At 40.7% G+C, this 27,696-nt stretch overlaps 3 protein-coding genes across 4 annotated transcripts; 1 reads left to right on the top strand and 2 right to left on the bottom strand.

Moving 5' to 3' along the window:
* The first annotated feature begins 230 nt into the window (after positions 1–230).
* On the top strand, positions 231–12,226 carry LOC142389766 (ninjurin-1). Of its 2 annotated transcripts, XM_075474838.1 has the most exons (4): positions 231–319; positions 6,450–6,687; positions 8,619–8,777; positions 12,070–12,226. In XM_075474838.1, exons 1-3 carry the CDS (start codon positions 278–280, stop codon positions 8,741–8,743), a joined length of 405 nt encoding a protein of 134 aa, XP_075330953.1. In that variant the 5' UTR covers positions 231–277; the 3' UTR covers positions 8,744–8,777; positions 12,070–12,226. The 2 variants fall into 2 exon arrangements, with proteins under 2 accessions (XP_075330953.1, XP_075330952.1); XM_075474837.1 differs by lacking the exon at positions 12,070–12,226 and having other exon boundaries at positions 8,619–9,192.
* LOC142389767 (caspase recruitment domain-containing protein 19-like) lies at positions 11,030–18,349 on the bottom strand. Its single transcript, XM_075474840.1, has 5 exons — positions 18,235–18,349; positions 16,552–16,708; positions 16,023–16,091; positions 14,333–14,398; positions 11,030–14,216 (listed from the first exon to the last, which is right to left on the bottom strand). Exons 1-5 carry the CDS (start codon positions 18,316–18,318, stop codon positions 14,110–14,112), a joined length of 483 nt encoding a protein of 160 aa, XP_075330955.1. The 5' UTR covers positions 18,319–18,349; the 3' UTR covers positions 11,030–14,109.
* A 1,610-nt stretch (positions 18,350–19,959) lies between these two features.
* On the bottom strand, positions 19,960–25,466 carry susd3 (sushi domain containing 3). Its single transcript, XM_075474841.1, has 5 exons — positions 25,149–25,466; positions 23,352–23,546; positions 22,382–22,529; positions 20,901–21,068; positions 19,960–20,803 (listed from the first exon to the last, which is right to left on the bottom strand). Exons 1-5 carry the CDS (start codon positions 25,222–25,224, stop codon positions 20,461–20,463), a joined length of 930 nt encoding a protein of 309 aa, XP_075330956.1. The 5' UTR covers positions 25,225–25,466; the 3' UTR covers positions 19,960–20,460.
* Between the last annotated feature and the right edge of the window lie 2,230 nt (positions 25,467–27,696).

The raw sequence follows: 27,696 nt of genomic DNA on the forward strand, positions 1-27,696 counted from the left end.
TAAATCTTAAAGTGTCTGTGAAATGTTTCTCCCGCCTATCAGAGCTATCCCGCTGTAATAGAAATGTTTCCAAAAAAGTTCAATTAAATTGAATTTGAAAAATCTAATAAAAATTCACCTATGTTGTGTCACCAAATTAGAACTTGGGCAACTGTTGCTTTCTTAAATACATGCTTGTCTGCAAGTCCTGTTATCCCTGTCTATTCAGCATTACACTTGGTGGCAGTTATTAGAGCTGCATCCTGCAGCTTAGGTGCACGAGCTCACTCGTGGAAAAATGATGAACAACAGCAGCGGCAACAGAGGAAGTGGGGTTGAGGTAAGGGTGATATTTCTTTTTTTTATGTCAAAGAAACACTAGGCTTTATATGTATAATTTTCTCAGCTGCCATTGTCGCTACTATTGCTGCATAGCACACAACTGCAAAAATATAAGAAATGCTAGAAGTATATCTTGATGGAATATGTTCTCCCAAACAAATGTTTCTCATTCTTGCTTTCATGCAATCCCTTTTACAGTGAAGAATAGGTATATATGTATATGTACAATATGCATTGGAGATATGTGTTCATTATCCACAAAGAAGTCTAAAATAGTTCTAAATTGCTTGGATACATGAAGCAGCACTTTAAAAATGTGACTAAATTCAATGCAGGAGTCATGCAATTAATGTTTGTAAACTATTAGCTTTAAATTATTGCCAAGTCTTAGTTCACTCTCTGTAACCGATATTTGTCAGGGTGATTATTTTGTGTAAGCTGATGATGCTCAGCTATCCATCACCTGTGGTTTCTGCATTTTCATTCCACTTCGTATTTAAGCCCACTTCATCTATATGAAATGGGGAACTTTATGAGCACTGCAGTACAGACTTGATGCTCACTGATTTCATGTCCACACAGAAGCAGATCAATCTGCAAAAAACATTTAAACAGAGATCCTCACGTCTGCTGAAGGCACGCTGGGTCAGATGACATTCCGGTCCATCTGAGGAGTGAAGTATTGTTGGCACCTAAGTGGCCTTATAAATAAAGAATGGCCTCCTTTGTTTCCACTTCACCAGCCTAAATATACACATGTACACACACGCACACACACACAGTCTTACCTTTATATAATGTCAACTTCACGCTACAACTAGAGAGCTGCAGGATAACTGTGATGCTTCCAGAGTGTTTATTAGGCCGATGGTTTATGTGGCAATTTAAGTTTCCATTTGACAAGTAATAACAGTATGCAGTCGCTCAGAGCCACATCCAGTGTGCAATATCAAGTTTTACAATGTAAGGGAATGGACTTCACTTTGTCGTCCCCCCCCCCCCACAGTCAATGTCTCAATAGCGCTATTTAATTTCAGGTGGATGGATGTGTGCATGTGTTTGGGTGTGTGTGATTGCAGAAGTAGGGAGGAGGAAGGGATACCCTGGCTTCCAGAGATACTTCCTTATGACTGTCAGAGCTCAGCCAACAGATACAAAGTGTAATACCCTTACGCTCGATAAAATGGGCTATCTCATTTACAATGCCCCCCCACACACACACTCAGCATGTACCGATGAGCCAGGAATGAATTCATGATCGCTTTGTGGAATGACGATCTTATCTGCAGATGCTCCACAGGCTTTTAATATCCTGATCTGTTTTACACTGAAATCCAACACCAATTGGATTCTGTGTCAGATTTCCGTACAGAGCTGGAACAATCTTGTGCTTTGGTCTTTTTTTCTGTCATTGGTTTTACAAAGCAGCCCTCTCTAGAACAACAGTGCGTTTCATTCTTTAAGTGCCATAGCTGGATCATGGACCCCCATCTGAAACAGCCATGTTTGCTTTGCTCTGTGTGAGGCTGTAAAACTAAAAGCTCTACAGAGAATCATGGAAATTAGATTTACAGTTGGGTCGATCCTGATCTGGAAGACTGCCAGAGTTTGAGGTGAGTGAGAAGAAAGGACTGCTGATGCAACATGATGGATGGAAAGCAAAGAAGTGCTTATGTGTGAGAGGGGGGGTGGGAGGGGGGAGACACCCATCAAGTTACAGTTAATTTGGTCTTTCGACAGCTATTATTCAAGTACATAATAAATGCAGGACCCTAGAATGCCTTAAGTGCATCACATTGTTCATGTAAAGAGCCCTCTACATCTCAGATACAGAGCTTAGTGGTACAAAGCAGTAGCAGCAGCATGGTCTCTATGAGAGAAGCATATGAGTTGCGTATGAAAATTATCACTCATACGCTGGTATACGCTGACATACGCCAGGGGAACGTTAGGCATAGGTTGTATACGTTTCAAGCACGCTGGCATACGTTGGCATACGTTGGCATACGCTGAGCCAGAAATAAATTTTTGAACATGCTCAAAACTTTTGTGCGTATGGTTAATACGCTAAGCATACGCTAGGCATACGCTGAATACGCTAGAGGTACGATATAGGTACGTTACTGATAGGTCGAGAACGCTGGACATAAATTGCCATATGTTGGCATGAAGGTGTACCGTACAGCTAGCGTATTTATAGCCTCCGCCCGTCTGCCGCCTCCATCTCCGCAAGACGGGCGGAGATGGAGGCGGCAGACGGGCGACGATTCACGGGAGCGGCCAGGAGGAGGAGTTGGGGATCTTGATCGCTCAGAAGCATGTAACTCATCAGCCGCAGGTGCATCAGGCATTTCAGCAGGTTTGGGTGAGAATGATTCTTGTGTTTTTTTTGCCTTTTCCTCGGCCCAGGGCCCGGGCAAACGACGATTGCTTCTTGGGAGGCATGATCGAGATGAATGTCTCGAGAGATGTTGATAGCGCGTCGTGCAATTGGAAAGGCTGCTGATATAGGCGCGTTGAAACGTACGCTGGGCATGCGCAGTTCATATGCTACTCATACGCTAGTCATTCTTTATTTTCAAGGACTTTTCGTGCGTATGAAAATTATATTATTAATTTTCATACGCAACTCATACGCTTCTCTCATACGCAACAGTGTGACAGGGCAATAAGTGACATGCAGGTATTTAGCTTACGGTGTTGTATTATTAGGGTGACCATACGTCCGTATTTCCCGGGACATGTCCGTATTTCACGGGACGCCCGGGACAGGAAGTGAAATACGGACGTGTCCCGGGAAATACGGACGTATGGTCACCCTAGTTGTATTCTGTGTGACAACGTGGGAAACGGGGACAGGTTTAGGATTAGGCGTGGGAGTTGAATGAGTTCAATTCTTTTGCTGGGAAGTCAGACAAAACTAGGTGGCCTCTGAATACACAAAGAAAATACAGTCTTTAATAGATTTTAGGTTTTGGTTCAATCTCAGGAATTTACAGACTGCAAACTTCTCACTGTTGTGCAGTGCAGCTAAGAACAAAAAAAAAAAAAAACTTTATCCACTCATGAGTGAAAATGAGTGTAAAGACAGTAGCCTATATATTAATTTCTCTGCCTAACTTTTTGTAATTTTTTCTCTTCACTTTGCCTTTTCAATGTTTTCTGAAATAGCCTAACCTTATCCTTGATTTCTTATGGCATTTTGTTATTAAAATTGATTACAATTCAGTTTTCTCTGTTTTTTAAAACTTGCTTTTACGCTTTGATACTTTGATAATTTGATACTTCTAATGGACAAAGTGATTATTTATTGATGATTTTACAACATTAAATGTATATCTTTTTCTCAGTAAAGCATTATATGGTTACCTTTTATCACTTTTAAAAGGTCTTACGGCACATAAGTGAATTACTGAATGTCCTTTTTCCTTTCTCATGAACAGCTGCTGCAATGTCAGTGACATCTGATCTGACTCTGCAGAAAGAAGGACGTGTTAAATGTTATTTCATGAATCCATCTGTTATTCCACTGCGAGGCACAACTAGGAGTTCAAACTCGTTCAAACCACCTTTTTGCCTCTCCCAGCCCTCCCTGCTTTATTTCATCTCCCTCACCGTCCTTTCTCTCGCAGGTCTTCCCCTGAGCTTGATTCGGATAAGAAATGCTGTGTTAATAATTCATCACAAAATAAGCATTGAGCCTAGAACCACAACAGAGCAACCGATTTAACAAGAACTTTTCTTTTGTTATACATAACAATATATGTAAATGGGCTGGTCAGCCAAAAAGCATATTACTTTCTTTGGGAATCAGAAGTTTGTACAAACATGTGAATGTCGGTTTCTTAATTCATTTTTTCATATTGAAGTGAAATTAAAACTCGTATCCTTTATTATTAATTTTTGCTAGTCTAGCATGGTTTGCTCCCAAAATGGCAATTCAAAATAACAGACAATGTCCTGCATTCAGTATTTTTTTGTTAGTTTTTGTTAGTTAGACTTTGCTCTCAGCCTTCTGATCTGTGTAGACAGATGACAAAAAGCTTAGCCTCACAGGTCTGGTGACTGTAAGTCTCGTCCCTGAATCCACATAAGGAGGTCGTTATATTCATGGGTGATTTTTAGAGAAAAGTCAGCTGCTATGTTTCTAGACACAGTGACTCCATGTTTCAAACCTGTGATCTCACAACAAGCATTATCTCACTGTGGTGTGTTGACTTGGGGATAAAGGGCTGTCTTTGAAAAGCCTGTGTCAGTGTTTGAGAGCAGAATGGCTGACCCCGACACGTCATGACAGTGTACCATTTGTGGCGTTTGGCCCAAATCACAGTCACATGGAGACTACACCACACTGCTTTCCAGTGGAATGTAGGGAAACATGTTTTGAGGAGTTGCGATGAGTTGGAGCACAATGTATTATGACTAGGAGTGAAATGGATTTTGAGTAAGCCAGTGGAGGTTTTTTTTAATTTTCATTTTATTCAAGGTCTGTTGGATGTTTTTGAAGAGGTCTTTTTCATCAAGCTACGCCAAATTATAAACTCTAAACTAAATGGTACACTGCCAGATGAAGAACTTGTAATCCATGTCCCAAAAAGCAAAGGTTTATTAGGAGCATTAAACATGGCTTGTCCTGTACTGAAATAAAACTCAATCAAAATAATTGTTGCAGCATAGCTTTAGCTCTTCTCTAACCCCAACAGCCACACCCTCTGCTCAGTTTGTACTTCCCCTCGAACATCAACTTAACCCATGCCAGCTGATTGTTGTGAATATCCTAAAGACACTGTAATTCAGCTGTTGCCTATTCTGTGGCAAATTAGAGGGTGCAGCTCTTCTTTTCTCTTCTCTTGTCTTTGTCCCTGTAGCAGAGGGAAGACCGTTCATACCAGCTCAGTGGTTTGGTTAATCTCTGACAAGCTATGCTTACTGCAGCTACAGAAGTGTGTTGTGAGAAAAAAAGGGGGAGTTTTTGGTACTCCGGAAGAGGCTGCTGATTATTACCGAATGCTCACAGAAAGTGTCCAGGCTTTGGCCTTGACACCATTTAGCCTTCAGTAGCATTGCTCTGGTCTTTGCCAGGCAACACTGAGTGGATGTTCATTCAGCAACAGTGCTCCAAATGCTAATCTATTTTCCACATTTCAGAAGGTGGAGATTTCTTATTTATCAATAAGCAAACTATTTCTCCAGCACCTGCAATGCCCAGCACGAGATTGACTTCATATGGTACAGAGTCCACTGGGATGCAGTGGACGCACACACAAAACCAAGCTAGGGATTTGTTACTTAATCATCACCCACACATTAGTCAATTCACTGTAATACTGAGTTGTTGTTGTTTTATTCTTTAGCACTTTTGCTATTACTCCCTGATGATTCATATAGAGTATATGACATTCTTTACGGGCTATGTAATCTATTAAACTGCATTTACTCAATTTTGGTTATCTGCTCAAAATGCGATAAAAAATAAAATGCTGATTGTGACGTGAACTTCCGTCATAAAAAGAGTGCTTCTGCGTTTTACTTAGGCTTATTCTGCAATTGTGCTAGAAGAGACTGAGATATGACTAAACAGCCACCGTATCACTCAACACAACCAGCAGGATTACAGGCGCAGGACAGTCAGTCATCGCTGCTTTGATTTGTAAAATCAACAAATTGGGGAAGAGAGGAGGGTAGCCCAGGCTTACGGGAAACAGTGCAACATGCCCGGAGGTCATAATAAAACCTGACTCTCAGGGAGAAAAACAAAAAACATGAAAATATGCAAACTGAAAGAGATTGTTTCAAACCATAGGCACAAAATGCACATGCTGACTTGTTAATCTTCACTGGCTTGCCAGATTCTTATAGCTGCATGAATAGCTTTCAAGGGTCACTCCTCGGTGATGCTTGCTCGATGTGCTAATTAGTTCAGAATGGCAAACAGATCCTCACCATCCGTGCACAGGAAGCACAAAATTACTGCTAGTCTCATCAACATGCTGCTTTGTTCAGCTGGGAGAACAAAACACAGCACAGAGTATGCTTTTCTGTTTATTTCCAGGCATTCTTCTCTCAGGCACTATCTCCAAGCCATAAACATTTTTTTTTCTGTGCCAATTACATTCTTCTCTCCACAGGCCACCCATCCAGATGCTCATCCCAGCAGCCCAGCCCTTCTCAACATGAACCACTATACCAATAAGAAGAGTGCAGCTGAGAGCATGCTGGATGTGGCTCTACTGATGGCCAATGCCTCCCAGTTAAAGGCACTGCTGGATCAGGGGCCAAACTTTTCATTCTACGCCCCCACCCTCATCCTAATCGGCATTTCTCTCTGTCTGCAGGTCACAGTTGGGGTCCTGCTTATATTCACAGGTGAGAAAATGAACACAGCCTTAGCTCCTCTGAGGCATCTTTGTTTTCTTTACATTTCGTAACCTTCAAGTTTAATACTATTCACCCTGCCCCTCAGTAAGATTGCTGCTTACTTTATTCCACATTTTGCTCGAAATTGAATGCCCCCGTCACCAAACAACCCCTGAAAAACAACCCATTACCTACCAGACTTTTGCTGTAACCACGGCAACCAGGTCAGAGTTCACCAGGTTTTAGTTTGTCAGCACGTATGAGAGTCAATGGAGGGAGGTCACTCAAATCATCTGCAGTGTATGTGTGAAAACATTTTAGTATGTGTCTATGAACGTGTTGGAATCAGCAAAAGTCACCAAAAAGAGAAGTAAGTCAATGTAAAAGGACCATCTATTAGTTAGGATGAGATGAAGCAGTGCAGGTTAGACTCAATATTTTTTGACAGGGTGAACAACAGGTTGGTGAACTTTGGCCAGGGTCATGCTGATGAGTAAATACAGGGAGGTATGTAGTTATTTTCTATATCTGGAAACATTTATATCCCTCTCCCCTCTGAATGTATCATTGTGATCATTTGAAATGTATGATGAGATGAAATGATGAGTATTTCTCGAGCCCCAGATGAATGTTGGATTGATTTTTTTTATTTGTTTTCCTTGTTCACAAAAGATACTTCTTATGAGTTTGGAAATTTCACTCTTTCACAAGATGTCAAAACTCTTATTTTTCATCACTGTCATACTCGGGGCTCTAGTGTTTATATACTTGTAAATTTCAACAGATTGCCAGAAAGAACTTTGACAATCATGTGACAGTCATCACACACTTATTAGGTCTTTCACCTCTCCTAAGTCCACTCCAACAGCCAGAATAGCACAACCCCCCCCCCTGCCTCACCCTTTGATTCAGCCCTGTTTAATGGAGGCAGTGGTGCGTAATGTGAGTGGCCTACATACCGCTCCCACAGCCCCACTCCAGCCCTACCCATGCAAGTCAGACGTACACACACAGGTTCAGCCTCGGTCCCTGCACCATTTGACCTTTGGTAGTCGTCTACAAATACATGCATGCACGCACACACACACACACACACACTGTACCCCTACACACTCAAATTTCTAGGAAAGCACATTCATTTGAGCATTATTCATCGACCAGTCCCTGTGATGATGAAGATCACACGTTGTCATGTCATTGTTGCAATGTGGATTTGTGTCATTTTGTTTGGATCAAGGTCTTTAAAAAGCACATTATGAAAAGAAGTATGTGTAATGTAGGAAATGCAAGCTTCCCTTTGTTAGTTTTTATTTTTTCCCAGAGTTGTTCTGTCTGTGTGCTATGAATCTGACGCTTGCTTCCGTAGTCTTCTCAGTGTATGTGGCATCCACAATCTATATTTGTTGAACATACATGGAGTTTCTAAAAAAGAAAAAACAGTTCATCACGTCAGTTTTGCTCCATTTCGTCACTTTTTTGGTTTGTCGTTAGATGCCTTTGTAATTGCAAATTCACTTGCCTGAAATGGCCCCTTGAGGCCAAAATAAAAGCATTTTTTAACTGGAATGAATTGAACAAGAAATGTGGGATGTTGTGAAACATTTGGACCACTGGTAATCAGATTTGAACAAACAAACAAAAAAACTAAATTATTAAGGATTTCTTATATCTTTTATAAAGGTTTTGACTAATAGACTGAACAGCGTTTCCTCAGGCTTCAGCGAAAAGCTGAATCATTTACTCCTTTTCCTCTCATTTTCTCTTGTCACTTACAGACATATGAACTCTCTGAACCCAGAATCAAGTATAAATAGATATGTGCTTGACAGTAAGCCATAATGAGTTGGCGTGGTTCCCAGAATAAATTAGATAGCTACTGTTTGATTAGACATTTGCTGAGTGTGTGTTGTGAAAAATGTGTTTCCTGGCTCTGTCCACAGTGCAATGGAACCTGAATGATGAGCAAAAACACTGGAGGCTTAACTTCATGGAAAACTTGGCCACTGGCCTGGTTTTTATCATTATGGTGGTCAATGTCTTCATCACAGCGTTCGGAGTCCACTGACCAAACCGCAGTGACTGACCAAGAACGCACGCAGGTATTCTTGCGTATTGTTAAACAAATATTTGTGACAAATCGGAGAGAGGAAAAATAAAACATTGAGTATCTAAATAGGTGTGGCACACTAACACTGAGGCTACGTGTCCCTACGTAAACTCTGTTGGGGACGAACAGCATTCTTCTATGAAGTTTTCCCTCATATGGTGTTTCTAGGGTGTTGGTGGAGAATTGGTCCAAAAGTGTTCCTGGGTTGAGATTTGGTCTGAAGACATTAGCCTTGGATTTACATCATTTTTATACTCATTGAACCGTTAAGGAGCATATCCCTTACTCGTCCGAGTGTATATCATACATATGTTAACTCTTTTCACACTTTGAATTGCCTTGTGTACGAATTGTGCTCTACAAATAAACTTGCCTTGCCTTGCCTCGCCTTCACCGTTTCACCTGTTTCATTGTGGGGTTTTCTCCTGAACACATCCATGTGGTCGGCATGTTTTTGGCCCTCGACTCTTCTGACCTGGCTGGCACAATCCCCTACCTGATCTAGAAACACACCGATCTCTCCAGGCTCTCACAGAAGTTTCCACCAGAAAACAACTCAAACAAATTCAAGCCTCTGTTCATTTACCAGAAAATCATTGTCCTGCTCTGCTGCAGGCACAGCGAGAGAACAGTGAACCTGGGAGAAACAGCTGTGGTGGCAAAGAGGTCTGGCACAGAGAAAACAAATTTGTTTCTCATGGGCAAACAGGAAAGTGGAGACAACAGCAGTGAGTCACGTGTGACCTCGCACTGTCTGTCGCCTCTGCTGTCCTACAGTGACCCCTAGCACCGGCCGGACACAGATGCTTAGTATCGCTCTCAAATATGAACACAGCTCAGTTTTAAATTGCGTGTTTTGTTCCAGACAGGTCGGACGTGAAGGTTTCGATGAGTCTGCTGAGCACGTGCATGCAGAACAGGGTGCACCTCATCTGTCAAAAAAGCGTCTGACCCACATCTGCAGACACATCTGTACCACAGGTCTCATACCTACCGTGTATTCAATTATAACAACATTTGATTTTGCCATGAATCTTTCTGCTATGGGCAAAGCTGGACTGTGGCTGTGGTTTTCTGGTCTGACAGCAGCTGGTGACTCAGAGTCAACACAGCAAGGACCCCAGCAAAACTGCTTGTTAAAATGGAAGCCTTAATTAGACTGTGTTTCAGCTATGTCACTGAAACCGCAATTAGAGCCCAAGCCAATATTCATTTTGTACACTTCAGTGTCTTAAACAGAAGGATACAAAAGCTGTTTGAGTCTAATTGTTAATATTTATTGATAAAATACCTGAATAGTATGCAGGCTTGTATGTGTATATTTCTGCAATATGACAGTGACAAAGCACTTTTCAGCAGACAAACCAACATCGCAATCTTATCCGTTTTCCTCCTCCACAACTGTCACTGGTAACCGTGGAAACAGCAAGAGCCAGATTGATGATACACACAGCTTCAGTCAGGGCAGATCTGTGACTGATATTTATACATGATGTACACTTATGGCGCCTACTTCTCCGGCTCCATCCCAGTCTTAAACAAAGGAACTCTGTGGGGGTCGAAGATCAGAGGATGCTGATGATCAACGAGAAGCTTTGGCTCTTGTGAAGCAAGGGTATTAGAAGCTCTCTCGTGAGAATGCGGATGCCAGTTTAACAAACTCAACAATCGCTCATGGTGACATTTCAAAAGCTTTGCTTTGCCTCTACAGACTATTTATTACAAGAATGTGATAAAAGCATTTCAGGGCATTCAAACTGTATCCATTCTGCATATGTCTTTCTTGAGCAGTCAAGTAAATAGCATATAATTTCATTAAGTTGGCTTTACCCAGTCATTCAATTTGTCATTATCAATTAATGTGAGCAGCCTGCTACTTCTGATTATCATTGATTTAACACACCAGAACATTTTCCATCACCCTTGTTTCCTGCATTTGTGTACCAAATGAGGGAATACTGCCCTCTAGTGTACATTTTGATGTTAAGACACAAATTTGCTATGAGTTCACGTTAACAGTACTGGTGATGGCACCTGGTCTGGTGGCAGACGAAACAGTGACAGACAAATCCTAGAAAATCAGTTCACTTTACTGATCATTACCCTGAATTTCCCTTTATAACTAAATTACCACACAGTATATGGTATTAAATATTAGTCAAGTCAAGTTTATTTGTATAACACATTTCATGTACAAAACAATTCAAAGTGCTTTACATAAAATAAAAGCATTGCAGCGGGGAGAAGAAGAAGCATTAAAAATATGTAAAAGAATACAAATAGAAACAAATAAAATAATTAAAATGATTAAAAACAAGCAACAGTCTAGATAAGTTCAAAGATCCCATGCAGATTTCATGCAGAGACACATGACAAAAGAAATATTTTTAACCTGGATTTAAAAATGTCTACATTTGGTGAGAGTTTAATCTCCACTGGCAGTTTGTTCCACTGGTTTGCAGCATAACAGCTAAATGCTGGTTCTCCATGTTTAGTCTGGACTCTGGACTGGACCAGCTGACCTGAGTCCTTGGATCTAAGTGCTCTGCTGGGTTTATATTCTCTGAACAAGATGTATTTTGGGTCTAAACCAGTCTGGGATTTGTAAACCCTGACACAGTACGTCTGCTGGGCTGCAGTCGTCCGGTGACAGAGAGAGACACATAAAGTTGTGTATCGTCTGCATAACTGTGATAATTGATGTTAAACGTTCTGCAATATCTGACAAAAAGGGAGCATATAGCTGTCTTTAGTGACTTGGGAAAAATGCCTGATGCCAGTGAGCTGTTAACTATTCATAGGAGATCACTTTCTACTGAGGTAAAAACAGTTTTTAAAAAGTCGGATGGTATTATGTCCAGAGTGCAAGTTATTGATTTCAGATACCTAAATGTTTCCTCTAGGATTTTTAAATCAACAATATTAAATTTTGACATAACATCAGAGTTATTTCTATGTTTTAGACACAGATTAGTTTTCTTGTTTGTCTCTGTGGCGTGAATGTTTTGTCTAATTATTTTAATTTTTTGGCTAAAAAAGTTGGCAAATTCGTTGCATTTCTCAGTGGAGAGGAGGTCTGGGTTTGACTGTTTAGGAGGATTTGTGAGTTTTTCAATCCTAGCAAACAGAGTTTGAGAATTGTTGACATTTTTATTAATTATTACAGATAAATGCAGGCCTTGCACAGCTCATTGTTATAACTACAAAGGCTTTGTTTGTACAGCTCATAGTGAATCAGAATCTTTGTTTTTCCTTTGTTTACCTTTCCTGCATTCTCTTTTCAGGTTTTTGACCGTTGTGGTGTTTCTCCATGGTGTTTTCTGTTTGCTAAGTTGAAATGATCCAACAGTCCGTCAACCAATTTTTGCGCTCAAATATAACCGATATGCAGATTTCTATGAATATCTGTCATTTGTTGTACTAGATTAAAAATATGATGCAACCCCAGGTGATGTTACTTTTCATGCTTTATTTGAAGAAAAATATGACATTTTCAAGGTGCACGTCATTCAAGAGATTATAAGAAGGCACCGGGAATAAGTTAAGGTGTTATTGTACATTTAAGAGACTGTTATGTAGGATGTGTTAATATATGTAGTGCTGAGAAATTCAAGTTATTTTTTTTTTTTTTGACGCACGAGCACAGTAACAGTGAACCCACATGGGTCCTTAGACTTCGTGCCCAAACAATGTCAGTGTGCACAAACCACACTTGGTTTGGTTGTTCCTGGGAACATCAATATTTTTCGGTGACAGTTCAATTAAAAAAAGACGCAATCTAGAGTTACTAGAAACAGCTTTGCTTGTGTGCAAATGTGGATATCCATGCTAGCTTCAAAAAATTAATTTATACCTGTACATTTACGAGAATTCCAAGACACGTTGCATGTCTTAAGACATATCTTATTCAATTCAAGAGGTGAGAGCTGAAGGAATTCCTGATAGAATGAGTCATGTAAACTTGCATTGAAGCATTAAAACATGTCAGTTGGTTCGTCATATTTTAAATACGGTCATGTAAAACAGAACGTACATCCTCTTTAAATTCTAAGGTTTCACTAATCAGGACATTGAAAAAAAACATGTGGTCGTTACCAGGTAAAAATGTAGTAAATATCACCTCAGATGAACAACAACACATAGGATGTTACACTGCTGTACTATTTGTGCTGTAAAGCACTTTGGATTGCCTTGTGTGCAAATTGTGCTCTACAAATAAAATTGCCTTGCCTTGTTTAACAAAAAATAAGCAAAAATGCTGAAAAAAATGTGTCTGAAAAGTTATCCTATTATTCAACAGCTTGTAGAACCACCTTCAGCAGCGATAACTTGAAGTAGTCGTTTTTCTGTATGACATCAGTCTCTCACATCATGGAGAAACTTTGTTCCTTTCAGTTAAGCAACAATTGCCTCTCTAAGATCAACGCTGACGTCTTTCCTTCTTGGGTTAACACACAGCTGAATGCCTCAGACCAGCAAAATGTCAAAATTTCTGCTTTTACAGAAGCGGCCACACATACTGATGATCTATTAATCGATGCATTTGATTTGCAGAATCTGGCAGCTACTTAACCTCTTAATTCCTATGGAAGCAGTAAGGGTGGACTTCATTATTCGCACACTGCTTCTGCATTTTGGCTTAGTTTTTGTTCAATAAATAAAGCAATGGTGAAATATTCCATGTTGTTATTCATCTGATGTGTTATTGACCTAATACCAAGACCTCGTAAGGACCAAATTATTTTTTTTATTATGTCCTAAAGTGTATAACCTAAAATTGAAATAAACGGTGCACTTTCTCCATCACATGACTGTAGTTGGAAGAAAATTGCTCTTCAGCTTTCACACTTTAGACTTCTACCTTAAAAACATTCACAAATTCAGTCAGCAACAGCTCCACAAGTGTAAGGCTGACATTTGGGAGAAACCTTGTGAAATTAAGTCTCCCTGATTCTTATCACCAGAACAGAGTGACACATTTTTCTTTAGTGTTTCACCAAACCAAAACTTTAAATTTGAGCAAATAACAGCCTTACTAATAGTAGTAAGTCAATAATGTTATGAACCTGCTTTCAAAAAGTGCAGATCTGCCACATTTGTTGCCATAGAAAATAAGCACACTAAATTCGAGTCATCGAACTACTGGTCAAACTCATCAATCTGAACGTGACATGCTTAGACACCATATTTTTGTATAATGAACAGATGCTCCACAGAGGAGGATGTGAAATTGGTTTGGCACAGCAAAGATGCAGGTTCCATCGCTGGTTCTTCTCTTAGAGCGATTTCTGAAGCATTTCGGCACCTTAATGGCCTCATTATTTCTACTTTCCAACCTCTGCATAGGAAATGAAAACATCCTGAGCATCCTTACTAAGTCCTGCTGCAGAGCAGGGAAGAAGCGCTCCGGTGCATCTCAACGTCTTACCCTCTGTGTGCAGAAAGAGGGGCGTAAAAGAGTTAAAAGAAATACACAAAAGAGTGAGAGAGTGTCTGGAAATGAAAAACATTAAGTCTTCAGTTGCACCGCGACTCTGAACGACTCACCTCCATAATAGTAGAGAACTGCAACGCCAACTACAAAACTGAAACAGCACAGGAAGAACATTGGTCCTGCAGAAGCAAAGAAAAGAAAGGAGTTACTCATGATTGACTACTGACATCAAAATGAGTATACGGAAAGGCCAGAGTCAAGAGTCCAAAGATGCTCTGGGAAAATTGCTATCCTGTTCAGTGACTAAATAAGTCTTTGTTTCATTGTATGACGAATGATTGAGAGTCATTGTGCCCCTGATGACCCATTTCGATGCTGTTATACCTTTGACCTAGTGGCTGAATCCCTGACAGTTGAAAAGAATGCAGAACTGAGGAAGCCGTTTTCCACGTGAGCGAAACTGACCCACAAAGCCACAGCCCTGGATGTAATGGGACGATGAATGGCGGAGCAGCACAGCGCAGTGGGGCCCACATTCTGCCATAGGGGTTAAAAGGCTCAGCAGACCACTTCCTTTGCTGAAGAGCAAAGATTAGACGAGCTTAAGGCTTATCCGTCGATCAATGAGGGATACAGAGGCACCCTGATTCACACTCACACAGACTGTAAGCCTGAAACATTTAAAAAAAACATTCCACGAGACATGTAGCCAGTTTTGTTCTTATTTAAACTGTCTCTTTAGTAGGTCCTCTCCAACTTTAGATTTCTATTAATGCCAGTAATTAATACCTAAGTCCAGTCTCACCAGAAAACCTGTACCAAAGAGGTTTGTCCACATGTCCAAAAACGCAGTGCTTTCACAATCCATGGTTGTAAACATTGAGAGATGGCAACATAACAGCCTATTGTTTTCAGCAGCGTTCATAGGACATGAACGTAGCCTATGAATAGTGAAATATAGTAGTAAGCCTTTATATTTTTGTAATAGGTAAACGAAGAAATGTAGAAATGTATTCAAATCCTAAAAGCATGTCCTTTAAAGTTCTAACCCTTACCATTTAGGGATGAGAGCACAGTAGAAAATATGGGAATCACAAGTCGGCGGGAGGTAAAAAAGTGCCATAACTATAAAAAAGATTGTGCAGAACAAGTCTGGAACTAGCAACCTGTTGCTTGAGGGTCTTTAGCTCAGGCCAAATGTACATTACTGAGGCCTGATAAGTGGACGCCCTCAGGTAGAGGAACTTTTGGAGACCTAGCACCCTGATCTCTTGATAACATAAGCTGCATCTGTGTATAAAATAGAGTAAGAAAATTACAGAAATTAGAAAGCTGCTTGCATTTATTGTCAAACTTCAGCGTTTTAAGATATGGAACAAACTCTTTCATGTTATGTCGCGAGATCAGGCGGAATTTGAAGAGCTTTGAGAAAGAAAATAAATTATGTCTTTATGCTATCTGCAATATTCGTGAACGCACTAGGGAGCACGCCTATTAGCTCTTAGTGGCAGCTGCATCTCTAATGAGGGCAACATAAACTGAATAATAACTAAAGCTGCTTAGTTGCCTGCACATGGATTACCCATCGAAACAAAGTTTAAATAATGTTATATTGTTGTGTTAGAATAAAAGGATTTAAAGAAGAAATAGTAAAAGAAAACAGCGCTACATCTGTTTAACAGCTACAGCATGTTAGATCAATAACCAAGCAGGAAATTGTCTACTTATTAAACTTGAGTATGTGAAACAGAGAACCCATTATTGTTCAACTGTAATCAGCTCTCAGATGAAGGTAAGATTTACCTTTGTCATTAAGTACATGTCGCTCTTGGAAGATTGTCACATTGTTAGTCCATTTAGCATCTGCCATCTCTATAACAGAGAGTCAAAGTGGTTAAATGGCAACAGCAACACACTTAAGCAAAACAGCCAGCAGTCCTGGCTTCACACCAGCTACTCTCTGCCACTTAAACGGGATAAGCCTGTAGCTCGATATGGAATTTACGCAGCAGGAGATCCACCATTTTAAGACACCGTGGAAGCCGCTAACCTTCTCACTTCAAACATATGGGATAAACTGGGAACATTACACATTTAAACACAATAGATATTGGACATCAACACGTTAGATAACAAAGAACAGACAGTTTATAAAATCCACAAGATGATGTGTTTGAACACTGGGGTGGGACTATGACACATATTTGCCATTTTCTGGTTATTGATGGATGTACCACAAGTAGCTCCCAAAGTGTGCCCTTATCAACATCTTAAACATAAATGAATCTAAATTGGTCTAAAACGACCTGAGTGTCTCTGCTCAGTGGTTTACCTCTTTGCCTGACTCTGGTAGGCAGGCTAGCATAGACTTCCTCAGCATGGATGTGAAGTGCTCGGTAGAATTCATGACATGCCTCTTCACCTTTTGCACGCAGGTGCTTCAACAACTCAGGTAGCCGCATGCTAGTGGGCACACTCAGTCTCCTGAACTGCAGGGAGACAGAGGCTGAGTTGAGTCCCTGTATGTGCAGGTGAAAGAAATGTGAACCTTTAAGAAATGATCAGGATTTCTGCACCGGTGTTTCACACACTGTGCTTTGATTATATGAGCTCACTAACCAGTAGTAAAAGAGCCTTTCTGCGTCAGTTCAACTTTTACATCGAAAGTTTTAATTTGGTTCCTTTTTGCTTTATAATGCAAATCAATATGATGGTAGAGCAGATTCAAAATATTTGCTTAGGTTATCGAATGTCGGAGTTGAGAAAGGCTAAATGTTGTACATGAGGTCGAGGACAATGTCTTTTTTTCCCAGAGGGCCGTTGATCCAAGGGTCATGCGGTAGACAATGGATCTGAAACATGGGCACGGTCTTCCAAAATTTCAGTCACAGAAAGGCTCGCCCTATTTCGCGAGCTTGAATGACATGATGTAACTAACTCTTCTTTCGATTCCAGGATGGTTGACTAGACTTGTTTTTGTAAAAATGTCCTACCTGGAAATAAAAGTTGGAAGACAATTTGGGGCCTTTTTTCCCTTATTTTTCTATCAGTGGCAAGATTGTAGCATAGTTTAGCACGCTTAGTTGAAAAATAGTTCTTGATACTAAACTTTTTGAACACAGCAATAGCCATTATGTTTTGGCATATCATACATATCGCCTTTCAAAAGACACTACATACATTAACAGATTTAGATGTCCACTCTTGGGTAAAAGTATACCACTCAAAGCCTGCCCTCCTCTCTTTTTAAGCATTCAACCTTAGTCTGATTCTGACCATCATAACTGCCAAGGTCACTGGCAGAGACCAAGTTTAGTAAAAACCTTTAATCAACTGTAACTTCATGGCTTGTATTTTGTTTTTAAACCTCATTCAGGATTGTATATTGTGATCCTGGTGTGATCAGTGCAGAACATTCGACTCCTGAGCAGAGTAACTCCTAAAATTATTCCAATTGTAGACGAATGGTGGGAACGTGGACTGATGAAGAGCAAGGTCTTAAGACATGTTCTGTACAGTAACCATACAGATAGGTCCATTTGTCCTCCTCCATAGGTTCTGTGGGGGTAGTATTCACACCAGCCATCTAAGTTGGTAAAATAAAACTTTGTTTGCCTTTATCTTTAGCATCTCTACAACCTGTTCTTCCAATCTCATGTCCTCAACTTGAACATCTGACTCCCAGTAGCTTTAGAAGAAGAGTTTCATGCTTAGTTTCACTTCCATTTTCCAACCTGGACTTTCAATGATTACATAGGCACAAACTAATGTTGGTTTGTTCTAAGTTTTTGCCAGACTATGTTTTCTATAATTATGACTTAGACAGAGATTTAATCATTAATATCAGTAATCAGTGCAGTGTTCATGCACTTCATTTGGCACCTGTATCTGCAGTATGTGCTTCTGCTCCAAACTTAGTTTAACGAATTCAAGTCCCAAAAAAAATAAAGATGAGACTAAAATCTGGATTTTTCATTTCTCGCTTTTGTCTGTGCCACATATAATCTGTGGTGACCTTGCAGGCTTCCTTGTCACTGAGTATCTGGGGGTGGATCCTGTTGAGCTGCAGCACCAGTCTGTCGACCAGCTCAGTGTCCATCCTCTGATCTGAGCACAGGAATGGGCCGTCGCTCTGGAGCTGCTCATCGCAACCTTCAAAATCTGATGGAGAGAGATTGAAGAGACGGCATTCGATCAAATTCACTCACCTCACAGACAAATGCTGAGTCCTAAGCTGATCTAAAAACTATTGCGCTGTAATAGTGCAGAGGCGAGGTCTCAAACAGGTTATGACTCTGCATGGTGATAGCGTGCAACAAAGCTCTAATTGATGCCGTGCAGATTTCATGTCTCGTCTTAAGTAGTTTCTTAGTAAGCTGGCCTTGGCATTAGCAGTGCTCTGAAAATAAATTACTAAGAGGTTTATTGCCCCTGTTTGTGGGGGTGAATGCGAATGCAGCAGATTTGTAAGGCCACACTTTTCTATGGATGCATGTTATCAAGGTCTGCAGTCGGGAGATGAGCGGTTAGGCAACTAATGCTGCTGCCATGTATCCTTAAAGCAGCTAACATTAGCAGTGCTTAATGGTAAGAAACAGATTCTGTGTTACAATGTTTGATCCAGCTGTTCCACAACATTTCGGAGGGAGGAATTGTCCGCTCTATTCCACCACATTTATTAGACAGCTGTAGTCGGCCCATTACTTAGAAGATAAAGATCTTACGCAATGGACAATATAAAAGTTTTTAAAATACAAAAAATTCTGATTAAACATTAAACTATTGGTTTCCAGTCTTTTTAGCCATCCACATTACACTAGAATCAAAGTGTAGTTAAGGCGACCTTTGCAGATTTCTGCAAATCGATTCAATAATCGATACATATTTATCTGGTGTCCCCTTGTATATGAAACTGTATACGTTAGTTTCAACTGCACAAGCTACAGAAATGATTGTGTTTCAATAGACTATTATGTAATGTAATGGTGTTATACATATTGTTATACCAGTAAAAGGGACTGGACAAGTAATCTTACATTAGTAAAATAATCTTTCTCTCTTTCCATGTCTATGTCTGGTGTAAGGTTTTTGGGGAAAAATAAACATAACTTAATTAAATAACCTTTTCAGTGAGCCTGCATCCAGACCAGATTGTGAGATGTGAGTGACAGACCCAGTAGTGCCACCGTACACCTCTTTAATAAACGGCTGGATGGGCTCTGATGGGAATCATAGTTCATAACTTACAAACAGAAAGTATGTCTAACAAACAGCCCCCAGTCTTGTTAATAAAAAATATATTTGGACAGCACATATAATTATTTCCAGATAATTACAATTATTTCTAAAGCAACGACTAAGGCTTGGACCCATGACTTTCTGCAACAAGTCGCGCACCCACACAGCGCAGCCTGCATATCCGAGCAAAATCTCCCAGAAAGTAAACTATTCACAAGGCAAAAAAGAAAACTTCTTACCCTTAAATACCATTGCAAATACACGCCGTGTGGGGGTCGCCAAGAGCGTCCTGATGCAGCAGGTATCAGCTACCCGATCCCGCGAGCGCACTCCCATGCAGAGCCGCCACACTACTGAACGAAGGACCACGTGACGACGGCCGGAAGACAGTGACGAGAGATAAGCGCGGACCAGCAGCAACACTAAATCACAGAGGTGCTAAGCGGAATGTAAAGGCAATTACACCGTTTATCTCTGCCCACTTCAGTGTATCACTCATTAGTAGCAGAACTCCAGTTTATTTCGATTTCTTAAATCTGATATTTACATACAGGCCTATGGCCTTGAAAGCAGTTTCACAGTTTAATACAATGTGTTGTGGCTTACGTTTCAATAAACACCTGAAGTGTATCTCTTAAAAATTAGGCTACATTTTCATTCAAGCACAAAATTTTTCACCATTCAATTACACGTGCTGCTTTCCACATCACGGCTGGTGTCCTGAAAGTGCAACGGCTCGCCTTTTCCGCCAGAGGGCAGTGTGCCATTACAGTTCACGCAAGGCACATGCAGTAATCCTGTCATATCAATGTGTCTATACAGTCGTCATACTTTGTAGCACTGCAGACAATGTAAAAAAAGAAAAAGAAAAGAAAGAACCTGACACAACATGCTGATATGGTTATTACTTCCCACGATCCTCATAAATAGAGTTCATGCTGGACAGATTTGACCAGTAAACAAGATCTTGATGGATGGTTTTCTCTTTGTGGGCAATATGTTCTCACACTGATATAATCCTTATGGAAAGTTCTTTGGGGTTTATATTCCTGTTTGAGTTTACATTCCTCATGCTGGAATCTGTGGTTGGTGGGGGGGCTTCTGATAGTCTGCTGTGATGTCCTCCATATTGCCACACCAATCCAGACCCCGCTGTTGAGACCTGGACCAGATTCGGGCTGGTAGCATGACAGGGGGACAGAGGAGGTCCAGGGTACTGGGGTGGATGAGAATCCAGGTTTCGGAGTAGAAGAGGCTGGTCATAGTCATGTCCAGGAAGAGCACCAAGGGGAGGTGGGGGGCCATAGGTGCAGGGAGGAGGACCATAGGCGTACTGCTGCTGACATCTGTAGAGGAAAAGACAGAAAGGTGTATTGTCAATGTTTACATGCAAGTTAGAATTATTACCCTTTTAGGAGCATTTTGGTGAAAATTAGTCCACACCTGCAGGGTCGCATCTTTTCACACAGGGCTGGGTTACCGGTGTCCCACAGAGGAAGCACCTGCTCCTGGGCGTTGTTGTTATTGTTGTTCCGACCTTTATGACTGTAGTGATTTCTGTTGTCGACCTGATGCTGTTCCTGCTCCTCCAACTGCCACACATTTGATTCTCTGGCACAAAAATTAATTGAGACCTGAACGTCACAACTTCAGTTTGAAATGCAGCAAAGGAAGCTGGCTGATCTGATCCTTTACATTTGCTCACGTTTCATCCTGAGGTACAATTCTGTAGTAGTTGCGCTTTACTGAGGCCATTTTACTCTTGTTTCACTCCAACTCAGTGGAAAATATAGTATAATGTTTAAAATATGATGCCTATGTATCTATGTATCTATATATACATATATTACATAATTTCAATTCAGTTCATTTTATTTATATAGCGCCAAATTACAACAAATGTCATCTCAAGGCAATTAAATAATATAGTCCAATTCAAGCCAATTTAAATTAATTTCATGAGTTCAATTCATTGTAATCATAATTAATTTCAAAATAATCCAATTCATTCATATAAAGCCAATTCAAAAACAATTTCCTAGCTAAGGAAACCAACAGATTGCACCAAAACTTGTCTTCAGTCCAATCTCCCGTCCTGAGCATGCCTGAGACGACTGTGGAAAGGAATGACTCCGTTTTAAAAGGAAGAAACCTCTGGCAGAACCAGACATATTTTGGGTCAGATAATATATATATAGTGAAGAAATTCAATTAGAATTAATACGATTATTTAATGAGCTCCATCCACAAGCAGCAAAATATGTTGTTTCTCCTAAATGCGTTTTCACACAAGTTAAAGCAAATATAATTTTTGAGGACAAGTACTACTTTAAGTGTCTTCACGTAACTTTGTTTAAACCTATTACATATTTAATGTACTATATTTCCTCTTTCAGAATAATGGGCTGACAGTTCACAGAAAGTTTTGCAGCCTCTACAGTCTACATCTGCACTCACACACATACACAATATATATGTATATATATTGTGTGTGACAGATCTTTCCAAGGTTAAACAAGTGGCTCTCAAGCTTTTTGGCTTGTCATTCTGAACAACAAAAAAAGTGCTTAACTGGGGACCCCTTGTCGTGTTTCTGTATATCTTTGTTTAGTTTTTTTTTTTTTTTTTTATTTCCTGCCTACTCCCACTCCATCTGCATCTATTTTCCCTTGTGATCCTCTTGAGGGTCCCGGCTGCTAGACTAGACATGACTGCGAAACACATTTCTAAAAAAGCACTTCCATATCAGCCTCAAACGCTACTTATGTAGGATACATTTGATAAACTGAAAGTGAGTGAAAAAAATGTTTTATACCTGACTACTTTTCTTCAAGAACATGCACATATTCACTTCAGTAGAATTGAAAGAAGAATGCGTTTGTGTTCTACAAGAGTAGAACCTTTTCCATCTCGGCTTCACTCACCTCTCCTTCGTTTTCCTTTCGTCCTCTTTGATGCAGTCAAGCAAACAGCAGGTGATGAAGGCGACGGACATCAGCAAGATGATGCCCGAGCTTACAATGGATGCAAGGACAGCCACTTGGAAACCGTAGTCCTCGTAGTGAGACAGAGCTGGAGTGAGACAGAGGAGGAGAATCGACCCGTTTATTGACTTTTTTTATGCACTCCGAAAATTAGATGTCATTCGTGATTCTGCTAAAACTGTGTAAGACCATTCCTAATCCGACACAAAATAAAACATAACACGGTCACCTGTTCATAGATATGATGTGCCACATGGACTGCTCAAAAACATCACAAATCCTTCACTGTCATCATCAAGAACAGACCGGCAGGAATAAAAAGTCATTTTGAAAGAAGGTGCTCTTGCCAGCGCGTCATGGAAAGGTTAAAAACTCAACGTTTACTTCATTTCAGTTTCACACCAGACGGTTTATTCTGTCCCCTGAGGATTGATTCTGAAATATAGTTAAAAGCCTGCTCTCTGTTTTTTCACCAACAAACTGTGCACCTGTGACTCTGAATATATTAGAATTAATACGATCATTTAATGAGCTCCATCCACAAGCAGCAAAATATGTTGTTTCTCCTAAATGCGTTTTCACACAATTTAAAGCAAATTTCTTTTTTGAGGACAAGTACTACTTTAAGTGTCTTCACGTAACTTTGTTTGTTTATTACATATTTAATGTGCTATATTTCCTTTTTTTCAGAATAATGGGCTGACAGTTCACAGAACAATTTGCAGCCTCTACAGTCTACATCTGCACTCACACACATGCACAAACATGTTGGTTTGATAAAAATAATGAACAAATAGTTGCATGAGGTGGCTGGAGTACAGCTATTAGAAGGTCCCCAATACCCTCTTTAATCGCTGTACTCTCATTTAAGGTCCCTGTTTGAGGTCTCAGTTTCTGTTTTTCTACTTACGTTTACAGTAGGTCTCCCCCACCCAGTGGGTGCTGTTGTTGTCCATGACACACCTAAGGTCTTTGCCCACCAGTTTGTGTTTGGCTGGGCACTGTAAGGAAATGACTGTGCCCACATTGGTCCCATTGCCTTGGATGATGCTTTGGGTGCCCAGGGCTGGCAGTGATATGGGATTGCACTGAGCCTGCGGATGACCTGAAGCAGAAAGCTGGTGGTCACATGTTGAGGAATCAGATTGTGTACAACAAATACAGCTGTTGTAGCCCAACTGCTGTATGCTGCAATGTTAAATGTGCATAAAGATCACCAAAATGTTGGATACATGTAGAATTCATGCATCTTTAGGGGAAATTTGTATTCACAGATATAAGATGACTCTCCATTCATGCTCTCTACAGCAGCGATTCAGGGCCAAAACATGAGCAGAAAAAATCAACAAGAGAGTAATGCAGAGAAGAATGGGACAGTCATTCCAAAGCTATCAGCCCTGAACTCCTGTTGGGCTGCACAAAACTGTGTGACAAAACGCAGCCTCCCTCTAACATCCTTGTGCACATTGCATTGAGTGAAACAGTATCAAAGCAGGAAATGTGATAAATCATTAAACAAAAGGCCTGCAAGGTTGGTGGGAGCTCACAGGTCATCTGGAACCAAACTAAACAACCGGCTATCATTCAGAACAGCACCGTGCTGAGCATATTACAGGAGACGAGGACGCTCACTGTGTGAGCTCTGTGCACCAGCAGTCTGGCATGATGAGCATACAACACCGGAGTGTGGCCTCGTAGTGAAACAAGCTGTTCGAAGGGAAACAAAGACACTGATATGAATTTGTTGGTTTCCTGTAGAATTACACAAGATTACATGATCTGGTCCAGGAGAAGTCAAAGCCATCTTGTTTCCTGTGGGAGAATATCTTTTGGTTTTCAGCTGCTAGGCTTGTGAAAGAATTTCCTCTGTGTATTAATGCAATTAAGGAAAATATGAGAGGGAGTGTGTACTGCGTAAAACCACGTGGTGGACATAATCACCTCAAGATACATTAAAACTTATTGGTTTAATTGTCAGATAAGACATTTTTGCCTACTAAGGCAAGACAATACATATGACTCCTCTACCGGTCAAAACTTATTACACGCAGTTGGGTGACACCCCTGTGATGAAGACCTTCAGCGTTGTCTCACCACATTAACATTTATGTAACACAAGGACGCATTTCAGTGCAAATAACAGGACGCATTGCTTTTATGTAACGCGCGCGTAATTTGCGTGAGCTTGTTGTCCAGCTGTGCATCAGCCTCTGGCATTAAAAACAAGCCAACACTTTCACTTCCTCTTTCTTTCTTAAATCATGAAATGTAGAATAATTCTGACTTAATTAAACTAATCTTATCAAATTCAATATAGCTTTACATGCTTTGTTAAAAAAATATCATTGATATCACACATACTTGAAAGAAAGGCAATTTAATCATATTCCATATCTTGACAATTAATCCTAATGCAGTTGTTGGGAAACTGCTTGCAGAGCAAGTAGGCTACTGTAAGTCCCTGAGAGGATATTGTAGGTGGAGAAAGTAATCATTAACTCTGTCTTTCACTCACACAACACATTACATCTTTATAGGCTAAATGTTGCAGTGGTGTCTCAGGAGGCATTATTTGAACAAGAGGCAGGACTTAATGGAACTGGCATGAGTGCAAAGTGCCAAAAACAAATGTCCCACACAGCTAACACGTTGGATTCGAGGATGAATTAAGCACCATTTGGTTCGATTACTCGTTCATCTGTCTTACCTGAGTTTTTCCGGACATCTTTATTCGTAAAATCAGTCCTGGACACGTCCGCTACAGAAGCTGTTGCCGCGGACATGGTGGTGACAGACAGACTCTTCCCCTTTCTGCTCTTTTGGTTGTGCGTAAAGACAGCGCGCCCGTACCTCTATGTGCCGGGTAGGCTACAGGATAAACAAAACGGGGGCCGGTTAGGGGTTTGCGCTTCTCTGTGAGATGATCCTCACCTCTCTACCTTCGAGCTAACAGCGTGTCAGTCACAGAGTCCTCCCACAATCCCTCCTCGCCTCAACTAATCGGTCTGGGTTGCGCGCTGCTGTCGCGCAAGCGGATGAGCGCTCGACAGGACTGATGAAGTGAACAGTCGAGACCTTGTAGAGTAAAGCAGAAATGACTTTGTGGATTAAATCAGGTCAGCCTGTGCAACGAGAACAAGATGCGAAAAAGTGTGTAACCGCTGCACAAAACGGTTCTTAGTGGGTACAGTGACGCGCTGTTGAAGTCAGTATTTGCTGCTGTAGGGTTGAAAACGTGGATAAACTCCATTGTGTAAATCTAATCTTTAATGTGTGGTGTATGTATAAAATTGTCACCGCGCACAGCTTCAAGAAGCATAACTTGCATTTGCAATTAAGCTCAAACAAACCGCAAATTCAGTCCCCTTAAAACGTTATTCTGATCTATATATTTTTTAATCTTAAAAAATAGTCTTAAAGAGTCTTAATTAGGCCTAAAATTACCCTTCCGTAACCTCACCAGTAAGGATATGAACATTTGATCAAATAATCAAACTGGAAAATCGACGGTTTCTTTCACCTTATCAGAAAATTCATTATGTTTTCTAAAAGTTAGTTAGTATTGCCAAATTGGTGACTCTATGTGACCATCGCTGCTGGTTGTGCGTCACAACATCACTTCTGTTTCTCCAAAAATAACCCCGATAAACGATTCTGAACATCAGTGTTACAGTGTACCTCCGACTGAGGTAGAAGCTTCTCGCTTCCTCTCCAGTTTCTCGCCTTGTCACCGCTCTGTTAGACTTGTGGTCAATGCGTTGCCCGTTGAACTGTATGATTTGAACAATCAACTATGTTTCTTACTGAAACCTTCAGGCTGACCATATAAACCTGTTCACCACAAATTTTGACTAAGTTAATCTAACTGAAGCTTCCTTTGCAGTGAGTTATTAGATGTAAGCACAAAGCTGTAGGCTAAATGAATTTCCATTAAATTAAAGACCCCATGGAGGAAGTACGTAACACATAGTGTACTTAGACACGATGAAAATCTAAAAGTTCCAGCGAACACACAATGATATTGTATGTTCACAAAAACGTGATAAAACACACATACACATACACGCGCAGCATGCGGTTCCTATTTCTCATTTTGCATTCACATTACAAGGCAGAGGCGTTGTCTTTCCTACACCGCAGATGGGTCTAAGGCCATTGAGGATTCTGGACATGCACGAGACTGTTTCTGCTGTAGGTGATACGTGTCTCCACACGCACAGCCCTGTGCACCTGAACAAACCCTCTCACACCTTCTCAGACACACTGGGAGTCTTTTTCCAAACTGCAGGTTTCCTCATCATTAATAAATACTCTGTCATTGCTGATTACAGTGTCACCAAGTGACATGTATATCTTTTACTTTGTGAAAACAGTTAGGAGATGCTGATACTGTCTGTCTTGTTAGTAATGATGTTGCATTCTAAAAAAGATATTGCTTAAAGCATGAGAGTAGTGTCTTAGCTGCATGCTTCAAAATTCAAGAATATTTGACCTTCAGCGGAGGGAGGGGGGTCGGAACACAGTGGATGACAACATTTTCGGAAATGAGTCTGCTGAAAGTGTTCAAGTTGTTCTCTGATTTGGTTTCTACAGCAACAGTTAATGTGTTCTGGCAGTGAGCACAGTTTGGACTCCCAGTGCCTTCCACTTTATTCTCCAACTGGGCTTGAGTTCTCTGTTCTCTGCACAATCCAATACACAGCCAGGGAGCTCACTAATTAGGAACAGGACAGCCAGTTATGCCTCTTTTTTAAATTTTTTTATTAAAGAGGGACAAAGCAAATATTTTGTATTTTGCCTACCAAGTGGCATGACTGAATGTCTATGTCCAAAGAAGAGCAGCACAGAAATGTGACAGAGGAAGTCAGAGGCCAAAAAAAAGGGGAGGTGAGAAGACCAGAAATGAGCAAAAATAGAAATGGAAATGAACCTGAGTTGACAAGAGAGACAGGTAGAGGTGAGGCAGGTGAGACTGGTCAGCTCGGAGTGTCCGCCCCGCCCCGACACAGTGTGACACAGTGTGACACAGTGGCTGTGCTGGGGGGGACCGCTCCATCACACAGGTAATTAAGTAGAACAGGAGGGGGATCATCTCACAGTGCCAGCAGCCCCATCAGCACTGCTGCTGTAACCAGGCCACATATGGCTGGAGGTCTGGGTGGAGGAGACTGAAGGTGACCTCTCTTTGTCTTTGGCTAGCTCCTAAAACAAACGGCTAATGAGTTGTTGATTTTAACAGCTTGGCTATCATAGTG

Source organism: Odontesthes bonariensis, chromosome 10, assembly GCF_027942865.1.
Source record: "Odontesthes bonariensis isolate fOdoBon6 chromosome 10, fOdoBon6.hap1, whole genome shotgun sequence".
Classification (NCBI taxonomy): Eukaryota; Metazoa; Chordata; class Actinopteri; order Atheriniformes; family Atherinopsidae; genus Odontesthes; species Odontesthes bonariensis.